The following is a 13,745-nucleotide window of genomic DNA, read 5'->3' as shown; positions in this document are numbered from 1 at the left end:
TATAAGATATGAAACTGAGGTATTATTTTCACTAGGCATTTCCGAAAACCAAAATCATAAGCCGAGAGCAGAATATTTTTACGAAAAAAAAAATTTGTACCAATATAGATGATTATAAATCAATGCCATGTTTAACTCGAATACTTTAAATCTAAAATAGTCTAGACTTTAGCCGATTCACTACATTTGCCGGAAAATTTTCTGTCAAACCTGTTCACTTGTCCAAAGTTGATTGATTGTTTTCACTTTTAATTGGAAAATTGCCGTAACGCTCAAAAATACTTGGTAACTGTAACTACTTAAAAGCACAATATACTTAAATTGTTATAATCAAACCAGCTCTTTTAGGTGTACAAAGCGATAATTTTTAATAAATGATGTAGATATTAAAGACAATATAATTCAATTAATGAATAGCCAACAGAACTAAACCAGGCTAGTCGATCAGGCCCATATCCACGATATTATTAAGCATTCAGATCTAAATTGCGTGCAAACGAGTAGTAACAAAGATGATAGAGAACGAAGAAAAATACAAAAACACCAACGTCTTCAAATATCTTATTTAGAGTGCTCACAGCCTTCGTGATAGGCATGAGGTACTGCGAAGGCAGTGCCGCCAACAGCATAATTTGAAGTAGGAAGCCTGCCGTGGTAAATTGTTTCGCTTTTATGAGGAAAGCTTCTGCTATTTCCCAAAAAAGCAACGGCAAGAAGATACTGTATGATATGTACTTTTCATTGTCGGTTACAAAAAGCATGAAAGTAAGAGCCGAGATCAGGGCAATATGGACCTTCGTATGTATCACTCTGTTTAAAATGGAATCGGATAATTGTTGCGGTGGATTACTTGCTGAAGCTGTTCCAACGTTTGATTGTGTTCTGTCCACCATCCTATTATTTCTGTCAGAATAACTATTCTGTACAAGGTGTTCTAATAGACTAAAAATGCCTTCAGGTGAGCCTACATTCAGCCCAGAAGACCCGTTGCGATTTATAGTTTGGGTGGTTATCATGTTATTAAACAACTCCTGTTCTACCTCCGGATCGGGGTAAACTGCAGGAACTCTCTGCTGTGCATCCTCACCTGTGAAGTAAAATCGGAAATTGAGCCTGTCAAAAAGAACTCTGCAACTAGGCTAAGAAAATGCATCTATAACTAATAAGCGCAATCCAGTGTCCGGGGTTTCTTGACTTTCACTAACTGCTTCCAGACAAATACACTAAACAGCGATAGAATCTTACCAGAAGATAATAGTGATCCCTTCCCATTTAATTTATCAAGTCGACTCTTCGCATTCTCTAAAATCTTTTTTCGCCGTGCCAACCTTCTGTTTTTAATTTCCTCTTCTGCTGAAAAATCGTCAGCGCATTTATCAACCGCTGACATCCTTAAGTACCCACGGGTTGTCAACTTTTAGGGACCAAGTCCAAACGAGCCCTACGGAAAAGATCGAATGTTAATGTCAGGTTTGACAATTGCCGCGTCGTATTTACTAGTTGCGGTGCTCATGCTAGCGTCCGCGTCCCAATTCAAGCGGAATGGGTTTAATGCTGTTGTGGCGCTTAGCTGCCCCGTCATGTTCAAAATGTTTTCCACGAATACTCAATCATACCTTTTTTACTCACAAAAGAACTGTTAAGACGTTGACTTCGTACTGGAAAATATCGTTCTTCAGGCCGATCCGCTTTGACCGCACACACTTAAAGCCCGAAACACAACAGCGGAGTGACTTCTTGCGTCCGCAGTGAGACTGCTGTTAAATGAAGTGCATCACACGAACTTCTATGAGGCAAAATACGACAAGTCCGACGCACAATGTAGCACGCAAAAAAGTTCGGAAAATTGAACTTTTGCGATGCATGACAGATAAGTTTGTTGCATCATTTGCAATATGGCGGTGCTTTTCGCTTTCCATTGTTATTGTTGAATGTAATTAATTTGAATGAATTCATTTTGAGAAATACGGAAAGCATTCTAATAGAAATGGATGCAATCTGTCATTGGAGCGAACCTTGCCAACGTGGAGTGAACTTTGTCGAACTGAAATCTTCATTGTATTATAAATTGAAGCTATGTCCGAATCGCTGCTCCTTTCGTCGGCATTCCGCACGCATCGTAATTGTGTTTAGGCCTCAACTCTTTTCTCGTCACTTTTTTGTGCAGAACATTGCGGTGGGTAAAATTCTTTTCAGCGTCGTTTAGACCACAGTAGATCTACTATAGCTAGTACCCTTACCAAAATGACCCCACTTGCAAATATACTTGCAGAAGCTTATCTGTACACATCAGAGACGCTAAACAAGGAAAAGGCATAATCTTCGTCAAATTGTATTGGTAAGAGAGAGATCGGTGAGCTTTTGCTATTCTGGTACTACGGCGTGCTCACCCATATAGCAAAAAGTTGTTTCACGTAGTCACTTATCCATAAGCAAAAACTTGCCAATCTCACCAATACATTGGCAAGTCCGGGCGGTATGTCAAACACAGCTGATCGGGTTTTCGGTACATCTCGCTCATGCTCAAGGGCAAAACAATTTGAAATCGTGTGTACTCGCACTGATTTCCCCCCTTGGGGGGGAAGGGGGAGTGAAGTAGCTGTCTAGTATCTAACTGTGGTTTAGACTTTCGAATAAGTAATTGCGCCAGCTGCTTTGCCGCTTATTCTTTTAGCTCTAATAAAAAATGAATAAACGATAAAAGAAATCTTGCGCCTGGATACATAAACATGGAATAGGGGTTGCGCGATCAACGTGTTAATTCGCAGGAACGGCCACAGCTGCGTGCTCTTAAGCGCTCGCGGGCCTCCTGCCTAGCCATCGCAAAAATTGAATTTTCCAGACTTTCCTGCATGACGCATTCCGAGTCGGACTCATTGTACATTGCTTTTTACAAGTTTGCGCAGCAAATTCCATTTGGTTTTGTCTTAAATCTATATAGAGTTTAACATTCGCCGCATGTATGTCGTGTCAAGTTTGATGGTGGGAATAAGTTGAATTGGGACTTCACAGCGACCAGGGTGAATAGATTTGTATTTATTGACTAGAACGTTAAACGGAAGTATACTCTAAAGATCTGTACTTTAACAACCCTTGGAATATTCCTCCGGCTGACTCTGTATGCCTCCCCAAACGGTAAACCTTAGCTTAGTTGAATATTCGTACCATCTGCTCTAATTCCAGATAAATATATAACACATCTCTCCGAGAAATGATTTCCGGAAGTCACCATAGGAAGCTAGGAACGAAATTCGATGCGTTGTTATCTTACATTAAAATTGAAGTCAATTTGGTTGGTTTTTAATGGGAATTTGTTCGTTTTTCTTGTTGTGCCAACACTTTTGTTGCGCTCGGTTAAGTTTTTGTCCTCCTTGTATTATCTGTATTTTTTTTCATTGTACAGTCTCAAACGTATTTAGATCCGGGCTCTTCATCTCTCTTAAAACATCTTTTCTCAGTATACCAACGATAATAATAATAATAATCGTTGGCGCAATAATCCATATTGGATCATGGCCTTGAAGTGTGTTAGAGCACTTCATTCAAGACCGTAATGGTACACTAGGAGGCAATGTGGTCAGCATCGCGCTCGCCCGAGATTATTACCCTGATTTGACTCAGGTACTCATTCACAGCTGAGTCGACTGGTATCCGACGTCAAATCGCGATGCAAATTCCACTGCCACCAGTGAGATTTGAACCGCGACCTTCCGTATGACAGCCTAGTGCTCTAACCACTGAGCTATCCGGACACACCAACGATACGTGACACAAAATACAACAACAGCAGACGCGAAAATCTTTTCTTCTTGCTTGAACCTAACTACGCCCATATAAATATGAGTCACATTTTAATACCATAATTACTCTACTTTCGGCAACCCTGATTGGATATAACCTTCTGGGTGTGGACGCACAACCGAACTGCGAGTATATTTTGTTATGAAAATTATAAAAATGAATGCGCATAAAAGTGTACCTACCTCAGACTTAAATTCAATATTTTTGTATGGGATCGACGAAACTAATGCAAGCGACAACGATGGTTAACACTTCCTACTAAAATGGATGGAAAAACTGTTGAAATATGGACAACAGTTGCACCATCTATTCATCGACTTTAAAGCCGCCTATGATAGCATAGCCAGGGTAAAACTGTACACGGCCATGAGAGAATTCGGTATCCTGATGAAATTAATAAGATTGACTAGGCTGACCCTGACCAATGTGAGAGGCAAGATAAAAGCAGCAGGATCACTCTCAAGACCATTCGACATTAACAACGGTCTACGACAAGGGGATGCCCTATTATGCGTCCTCTTTAACCTGACCCTCGAGAAAGTGATCCGTGATGCTGAGGTAAATGCAAGAGGTACGATCCTCTTTAAGTCCACCCAACTACTGGCCTGCTGAACTTCACGAGAAACTTTGCTGTGGACCTTCCAACCAGGGCAAAGTGGAAGACCGGCGGCGTGTTGCAAGACTATGACACGGTATTCTTTACGGACGGATCAAAGATGGCCTATGGAGTCGGCGCGGGGGTTTTCTCGAATACACACGGTGTATCCAAGTCGTATGGTCTCCCAGGTTTCACCAGTGTATTCCAGGCGGAAGTACTGGCGATATTGGAAGTCTGTCGATGGCTGGAGCGTGATTCGAGTCCCAAGCGTAACATAGCCATTCTGACCGACAGCCAAGCGGCCATCAAGGCCTTGTACTCAGCGACGACATCTTCCCGGTTGGTGGGGCAGTGCAGAGACACGCTCAACCATCTGGGCGGCACGCTCAAGATCACTCTCCTCTGGGTTCCCGGGCATAGGAACATAGAAGGGAATGAGCGGGCTGACGGATTGGCCAGGCAAGGCTCTGCTCTTGGCAGTCCCTCGGGGAACACAGTCGGTGTTCCGCTGGCGGCTGTCGGGGGCCGAGTCTACTCGCACTACCTAGCAGCCGCGGGCCTGAGATGGCGAAGGCTTACAAGCTGTGCCAAATCAAGGAGAATTTGGCCCGCTTATAACATAGCCCGATCACGAGAGCTCCTGTGCCAGACGCGTGCAAATGCATTCAAGATTACGGCGGTCTGCACGGGGCACTGGCCCATAGGGGACCATGCCGCTAGGCTCGGCTTACCCTACAACTCGCATTGCCGAAGCTGCGGAGAAGGAAGGGAAACCCTCATGCACTTTCTCTGCGATTGCCCGGCTCTAGCTCGAGTGAGGCTGCGGACACTGGGTAAACCATTCTTTGGGGACCTCAGTGAGATTTCTAGTTACAGGGTCGGAGAGCTGCTTTCCTTCGTGAATGCTACGGGCTGGCTCTGAGGATCCGAGCCAGCTGGACTCCGCTTCCCTGTTCCTATAACAACAGTCACGGTCTTGGGAGTTTGTGGCATCAAAACGGCGCACCAAAGCGCTAATTGGGCTCCTCGGAGCGGCCACTGATACCTACCTACCTACCATGGACAACAGTTGCACCATCTATTCATCGACTTTAAAGCCGCCTATGATAGCATAGCCAGGGTAAAACTGTACACGGCCATGAGAGAATTCGGTATCCTGATGAAATTAATAAGATTGACTAGGCTGACCCTGACCAATGTGAGAGGCAAGATAAAAGCAGCAGGATCACTCTCAAGACCATTCGACATTAACAACGGTCTACGACAAGGGGATGCCCTATTATGCGTCCTCTTTAACCTGACCCTCGAGAAAGTGATCCGTGATGCTGAGGTAAATGCAAGAGGTACGATCCTCTTTAAGTCCACCCAACTACTGGCCTACGCTGACCCCTTCATTCAGATCGAGCAAGCGGCGCGAGATCTTGGGCTGCACATCATTGAAGGCAAGACAAAATATATGGTGGTAACGTCAGCACCGAAGACGAACCAACCAACAACATCAAACTGCACTGGTCAAACAGGAAGAATAAGGATAACAGAATACAACAATTTCTCCTATTTAGGGTCGAAAATCACAACCGATACCAGCTATGATGATGAAATCCGCGCACGGTTGTTGTCAGCCAACAGAGCTTACAGCTTACAAAAACTATTCCGCTCGAAACGTCTTACCATAGGGTCAAAGCTCTTACTGTACAAGGCTATGATCTTGCCAGTCCTCATGTATTCCTCGGAAACTTGGGTTCTTAGCAAGAAAAATTGCGAACTTTTGGCCGCGTTCGAGAGAAGAATCCTCCCCTACATGAGGATGGACGATTCAGTAGCTTACACAATGACGAAACCTATGAGTGATACCATGACCGTCAGGTTGTGGATAAAATCCGCATGGATGAGAATGATCCCACCCGGAAAGTCTATAAGGGCAATATCTATGGAAGAAAAAGAAGACGAGGCGGACCCTGCCTAAGATGGAGCGATGGTGTAGGTCAGGACGCCAGACAGCTTTTATGGATATCGAATTGGTGGACCTCGGCGCAAAACCGGGATGTGTGGAGTTCCTTATTAAGGCAGGCCTAGACCGGATACCGGTTGTTGCGCCGTTGATGATGATGATGATGATTGTTTGAATTTTATGTGTTGATAATCTACAATATCCAAGAATAACAAGAACCTAATGAGCAGCTAGGAAGACACAATTTCATAACGATTCTGAATAATAAGAAGCTAGACGCTTCAGGTATAAAAGCTTTTGTGTTGCCCTCTATTTTTAAAAAAGCCATTTACACCAATAACTTGATCTGGAAAGCGCTGTATGGCTGACCTTAGACGACCAGCATTTTGTCAGCATCAGTCTGAATGCCAAAATAATGGCAAACTGATCGTCTAGTCTATTTTAAAGGCAATAACTGATGGACCTGTTTCCTGTAATGAGGAAGCGGAATCTACGGAACATTTTCTATGTGAGTGCCAGATTTTTGATGCTGATATGCTCCAAATACATCGGATAGCATCACATCCACTAACGGAAATCCTGCGATACATAAATGAATCCGGGATATTCCGTTAGACGGGGGAATCGAGTACAATGGACCACTAAGGTCTGAGTGCTCAGAGGTTTTACCACTCCCCCACCTCAAACACACCCACACACACACACACATGATGGACCTGTTGGAGAATTAGATTTTTAACTAAAACCTTTCTTTTCGCCTGGATTCATGATAAATTGAGTGTAGTGCAGTTGTCACTGTGTTACTAATCGCATCTTTAAATATATGCAACAAAAATGTTTTTTTTCGTCTTGTTTATACTAAACACGTTAGCCCATTCATCATTTCATTAGTCCATTTTCGATGGACAGATGGAGGAAGTTCACTATTATTAGCAACTGTGAAGAAGTTAACCTACAGCAGATACAACAGAATTCTAATATTTCACTCAAATGTCAATCATTCTTGTTAATTATGATGTCAGCACCTTATTTGCATCACTTGGGATGCTCCGACACTAATAGCCGGACTTCCATAAAACTTGTTTTCTTCAACCTTTGTCCTGCTCACAAGCGGGGTCGGCTCGTCATGATCGGTTTCGCCATTTGGCCTTATCAAATGCTTGATCTGCATGCAATCGCGAGGCTTTTAAATCCCCATCCAGCGTATCAAGCCACCTTTGTTTTAGTCGGCCATTTGTTCGCTTATCATCGACTTCGATGTTTAGACCAATCTTGGTAAGTGAATTCTCATTGGCGCGAATTACGTGACCATACCATCAAAGACGCCTCTCTCGCATTTTTTTCACGATCGGTACAACTCCATATCGAACGAGGATATCCTCATTTCGGATGGGATCAGAAAGTGTCACAGCACTAGTCCAACGCAACATCTTCGTCTCCATTACCGGATTGCTTTTTTCATCGGTAAGCGCCCAAAACTATAGAGAGCAACAAGGCGGACGACATTGCGGTATATGTAAGGTTTGAGACGTTTGTTGATACATCGATCTAAAGGACAGTAGCTGTGAGCACCACTTCATCCAGTTTGCGCTAATACGTGAAGCAATTTCACAAAACAATTTTCCATTGGCTGATAGCATTGAGTCGAGGTATTTAACTCGATCAGTTCAGGGCAGTTCACTGCCATTGACAGTGGCTGTTCCTTTTTCATGGAGATTTGATCGTCAAAAATTCAGTTTTATTCATATTCAATCTGAGACCGTGTTGCATGAGGTGATCATTTCATTCTGGACAGGTTGTTCGAGGTCATCTTTGCTATTGGACGCTAGGGGAACATCATCTGCATAAAACAGTATATAGGCTGCTGGAAGTTGGCTGTCCCGTGTCACAGAGTCTGTAACAAGAGCAAAGAGGAGTGGTGAGGGGGCACTTCCTAAATGAACACCTACAGAGACGCGAAGCGGTTTGGATACATCCGCTACACTTCGAACTTTACTTTTTGGATCGTGGTAAAGCAGTTGGACCCAGCGCACTAGTACTTCTGGCACTAAGGGTTGTCGATGGGCATACTAGATGAGTTTGTGTGGCCCACGGTCAAACGCTTTTTCCAGATCTATAAATGCAATGTAAAGAGGACGAGGCTTCTCGCGGTGTTTCTTCATGAGTCACTGCACAGCGTGTATTGCTTCAGTAGTTCCGTAGTTCTTGACAAATCCGGTGCAATTCACGGTTATTTCAATTTCGCGAATTTTCATGGTATGGGAGAGTAACCGGATTGGACAGTAATTCGGCTGGACTATATTACTTTTTCCATATTTGAACTTCTTTCCAGTCAAAGGGTGTTCTTCCTTTCTGAATAACCGAATTAAAGAATTCACTAAGCCATAGTATTGGGTCCCACCTTTCCCCTTTCCAGAGCTCAGGTGCGATGTCGTCAGGTTCTGTTGCTTTCCCCGATTTCATTCGTTTTGTTGCTTCCTCATCTCCAGTTGCGTTGACAGATAGAACTGCTCCAAATATGGGCAATAATTCCGGAAGTCAAGGATGAATAAATTTTTCAGTTGAAATCGGCTCGAAATGTTCTCGCAATCTATTCGTCACAGCTCAGCGGCTGGTAAGCAAAATACCGTTCTTGTCATTAACGCAACATAAGTGATCGATATCCTGTGTGTCCTTCTGGCAAGTCGACACAAATACTCTCGCAATCCCGAGTGTCCAGTTTATCGTAGAGATTTTTATAATGGGTCGCACGGATGACAGCGATCGTTTTATTTGCTTCCCGGTTGGCATTCTTACAAATTTGCCAATTGGCCAGCATTTCATCGTCGAGAAACTTATGATAGAGGTGTTTTTTTGAACATCGTCATTCTAAAACCAAGTATCTCGGTTGATGTACCGCTTACCCGGCTTGGTGATCCCGAGGGTTGCAGAGGCCGCTTTGTGGATCGTGTCTTTAATTTGGTTCCACGATTCTTGCACATTCGTAATAGTTGGTAATCGCGTAAGTGAAATCATTTCTTCGCTGACTTAGGCGGCCGATGCCTTGTGAGAATTGCTCAAACATTATGTATATGTCCCCTGTGCTTGTCCTTCTTACCTGTATGAAGTATTTATTGTTTGACAGTTTGTCTGAACTTCTTACTGTCAGATTCCTTTCCCTCCCTTTGTTCCTTTGCGGAAATTTTAACCTTTCCATGCACCACTGGCCTAATCATCCTAACCTTCTAATTCCTTCCAACAACCTCTCCCGTTCTTCCCTTCTACTTTCTTCCTTTATGAACACTTTCTCTGCCCTCAATTTCAATACCACCAAAAATTCCTTCGGCCGCAGTCTTAATCTCTTCCTTTCCAACCTCCCCGAGTGCCATCTGTCTTTACTTCCTTGCACATCCTCGTATGTTGAATTTTAAGTGGAAGTTGAACGAGGGAGTCGTTCAACACCCAAAAATAAGCGTAAACCTATTAAGTTCAACTTCCGCAAAGCCAATTTTGACAGTCTGAACTCAGCTTTAGCGTCTTTCAACTGGATACATATATTAAGCAACTCATCGTGTGATCAAGCTCTAAACCCCTTTTACAATGTCCTGTCCGATCTCCTCTTCTGTTATGTCCCTTTTTCCCCCTCCCTGCTTACGTACCCAACTTAGTTCACAACGGAAATTCTTATTAACATTCGCCTGAAACATACACTGCGCAAGAAGCTTTGGGCTTTTAAGAATGACGCCGACCTTGCTCACTTTAAGGCTATCCGCTCTACTGTGAAGTCAATGGTCAGAAAAGCACGTAAAAGCTACTTATTGGGCGTCGAGGTTGCTTTTGCCCGCGGTAACTTAAAACCCTTTTGATCTCACGCTCGCAATTCTCGTAATCCTACTCAATCTCTCCCTTCTTCATCAGTTTCGCTGACTCCACTGCCAACTCCCCACAAGAATCCTGCGACCTTCTCTGCACCTACTTCTCTTCAGTGTTTTCTCACTCGAGCCCTCCACCCTTTACACCTTTCATAACTGCTCCTTTCAGACTGCTCCGAATCTCTTGCCATACTTCTCCTTACGCCTTCCTTGGTTGAGATACTCATTGGTAATCTTGACCCCAATGTTGGACCTGGCCCCGGTGCGATTCGTAATATCTTCCTCCTTAATTGTAGAAAACACATTTTCCTCCCCCTGAGTATAATCTACAATAAAAGTCTAAAAGAATGCTACTTTCCCCGTGTCTGGAAAGAGGCCCTTATCATCCCTATCCTCAAGAGTGGAGACCGAGGTGGCCCTTTGTTGGATTAGGAGCCAAAAAGCCATTGAAAATAAATTGGTGCGGCGGAGGGTCGTGATCGTGCATAGGTATTTTTCATTCAGGGATATTCACCACGTGAAGTCCAAGCTCAATCCTGCAGATTGTGAATCTAGAGGCCTCTGTCCACAGAAATTCATAGGCCATGGTTCACTGTACCTCAGTTCTTGGGAGGGGAACTTCCTCTCACGGCAGTCGTTTTCTCATGGGAGTCTGTTTGACTCCTAAACGTTGGCTCATATAGGGGAAATTAGTGCAGGTGAGGATGCTACCTCAGATTTCATTCTTCGTCGTTCCAGTCTTCCTCGGCTGGTGAGTACCGTGGCAAGATGCCTTCGCTCGAAGAATGGGAATTCAGGCCTTTATTCAGTTCAAGACTTGGAACAGGCTGAGATTGCAGAAATTAGACTTCAGCAGAAGCAGCTCTTCGGAAAACAGATGAAGAGGATTCAGCAAGGGATGGCAGTAGAAAAACCCCATTGGCTGTCATCCCTCAACCCATTCATTGAGAAACCCACGGGCATTCTTCGCGTGGGTGGAAGGCTGGAACAGGCACTCATTTCCTTCGAACAGGAACACCCCATAATATTAGGTAAGTGGACCTAATTGTACAGTAAGCCCACAGGGGAAATCAGTATTGTGGGACCGGACTCACAATCACTATTGTGCGTGAAAATTATTTTATTCCCGCCCTGCAGCAGAGGGTTAAAAAGTGCATTAGGAGCTGTGTGGAATGTGTGAGAATGCAAGGAGAAACCGTCGGAACCACGGCTGATGGCTGATCTTCCTTCGGAACGAACTAGACCATTTGTGGTTTTGAAAACGTAGGTTTTTTAGTTCGGAACGAAGTAGACCATTTGCGGTTTTTGAAAACGTACGTACGGATCTATGCGGGCCGTTTCAGATAAGAGCCTCTAATTTACGAACCACAAAAACCATGAAAGTAAGGAAAGCTTCTAATTCTCCGCCAAGCAGGATCAAACTACTAGATTCTGAAGCACAGGCTATAGCAGAAGTTAAGCAGAAGCTAAAAGAGCCGGAGCCGTTGGGTTATTCGGCGTAACACTGGCAGGGATAATAATATGGGTGAAAAGGAAGAAGAGAGGGAGGAGTGGAGATCAATCTACCTTCGTAAGCCATCTTTCGACAGAGGACAAGCGTCCGGGTAGTTGGCGAAAGGCGTCCGCACAAAGAGGCGGCGATGCTCCAGCAGTAAGTTCTTCCGTATAGGAAGAATGTAAATTGCAGCTTGTAAATTTTTAAGCTAACTAACTTAAACATAGAGATAACGTAGACCTAACAGCTAGTCAAAACGTTACATTAGGACTGGAACGCTAAAAGTAGGAATAGGTATTAACTAACCAGTAGTAACAGCAACAACATATAATAATTGGTGTCGACAATACTTATATAAATGCAATAATCATATATTACGATTCCCTGAATAAAAGGGCAACCAAAGGTCATTGTTATATTACATCATCATAATCATGGTATAATCCGAAAGAAAAAGAAAACACACACTGAGGTCGCAAACTTCGCATGCGCTATCATTTTAAATGGTTAAAATGTTTCAAGGTCAGCCCGGGCGTGAATTAGCTGAGCAATGTTGGCGCCACAATAAATTCATAGAATACATGACGTATGCGGAAGGTTTGAAAGCGGTGTCAATATGTTACTTGAGAAAAAAAATTTGATAAGACAAAACAAACCATGGTCAAAGTCAAGTAAGGAATTTATTTAGAAATTGTAATTGGCCCAGGAAATGTAAAATGCCCTAGTAAGCATACAAAATAAATTTAAAAAGAAATTGTAAAGAGGATTATAATGGAAAAAAAATAATAATATCTGGTATTAATGAACAAATGTAGTTGCAATTGGCAAAGGATAAAAATAAAATTAGGTTAACGATTCACGCATTTTCGTAGCATCTCGGCGCGAGCTTCAAGGAGTTCCCACGGTAACAGTCAGCTTCAGATTTTCTTCAGGCGGGAGGATGTTCAAGCATAATTGAATTGAACAACTTGGAAAGACATGCTTGAATTATCATCCAAGAAATTGGTTCAAGAAATATGCGAGGATTGCGAAAAAAGGCCGTTACACTAGAGCAATGCAGCAGTGATGGCTCCAAAATCACTCATCGACACGATTGCCAAATTGTTTCCGTAAATAATGCGGGTGTTGTGCCGCGCATGCAAACTGCGACATACGCAATTGAGGGCATAATAACATGCTCAATCTAGGGCATAAGAATTAGCTCAATAATAATAATAGAAGCCTTTAGGAACCTTTCAGCCACCCTTTAAAAGAAGTTCCGTTGGAACATCACAAGTGATCGGGAACAAGCGAGTCGAGGTGACATTTCGGTGGGTGTATCTGGGAATCGCCCCGTCGGTGATAAATCTTTTAAATAGTTCTATACTTGGCCCGCTACTCTTCCTGTTTTTTATCAACGACATCGCCTCCATCCTCACCTGCCCGTATTTGCTTTACGCAGAGGACCTTAAATTGTTTGCCTCTGTTTCGTCTCCGCTGGACTGTGCCGTTGCTATGCTATTCGTTTGAACTCCCCCCAACATCCTTCTCCTATTCTCTCAGTGAACAACCCCTTTCACTACTTACTTCCATCAATGACCTGGATGTAATATTCTACGACAAACTGCGTTTCAATTCCCACTTCGTTGACATCATCAATCGAGATTCCAAAATGTGTGGTTTTATCCTACGTTCCTCCTCCGACTTTACCTCAATTCAGCCCTGCTTAACATCATTCTATTCGCTTGTCACAAACATCCTTGAATATTGCTGTGTAGTCTGGTCCCCCTTTCGCATTCGTGACTGCCGCACTCTTGAAGTTGTACAACGCAAATGCACTCGGACCCTCTTTTATAAAAAGAACCTTCCACGGGTTGATTGTCCGTCGCGACTCCGCACCCTCAATCTCCCCTCCCTACAGCAACGCCGTATCTTCCTTGATAAGTGTACTCTTTTCAAACTCTGCAATTTTCTGATGGTCTGCTCCGCCAACTCGGATATTACTTTCCGTATCGCTTTCCGTATCCGTCTCATAACACACGTGGTGCAGACATTTTTGATGTACCCTTC

General features: G+C 43.5%; 1 protein-coding gene across 3 annotated transcripts; it reads right to left on the bottom strand.

The window, feature by feature from the left end:
* Positions 1-342: 342 nt before the first annotated feature.
* LOC119661242 lies at positions 343-1,872 on the bottom strand. Of its 3 annotated transcripts, none has more exons than XM_038070471.1 (3): positions 1,498-1,872; positions 1,246-1,441; positions 343-1,087 (listed from the first exon to the last, which is right to left on the bottom strand). In XM_038070471.1, exons 2-3 carry the CDS (start codon positions 1,388-1,390, stop codon positions 468-470), a joined length of 765 nt encoding a protein of 254 aa, XP_037926399.1. In that variant the 5' UTR covers positions 1,391-1,441; positions 1,498-1,872; the 3' UTR covers positions 343-467. The 3 variants fall into 3 exon arrangements, with proteins under 3 accessions (XP_037926399.1, XP_037926400.1, XP_037926401.1); XM_038070472.1 differs by having other exon boundaries at positions 1,501-1,872; XM_038070473.1 differs by having other exon boundaries at positions 1,617-1,872.
* Positions 1,873-13,745: the final 11,873 nt, after the last annotated feature.

Source organism: Hermetia illucens, chromosome 1 (assembly GCF_905115235.1).
Source record: "Hermetia illucens chromosome 1, iHerIll2.2.curated.20191125, whole genome shotgun sequence".
NCBI lineage: Eukaryota > Metazoa > Arthropoda > Insecta > Diptera > Stratiomyidae > Hermetia > Hermetia illucens.
Note: the sequence above shows the minus strand (reverse complement) of the source record. Positions and strands in the feature narration are given on the sequence as shown.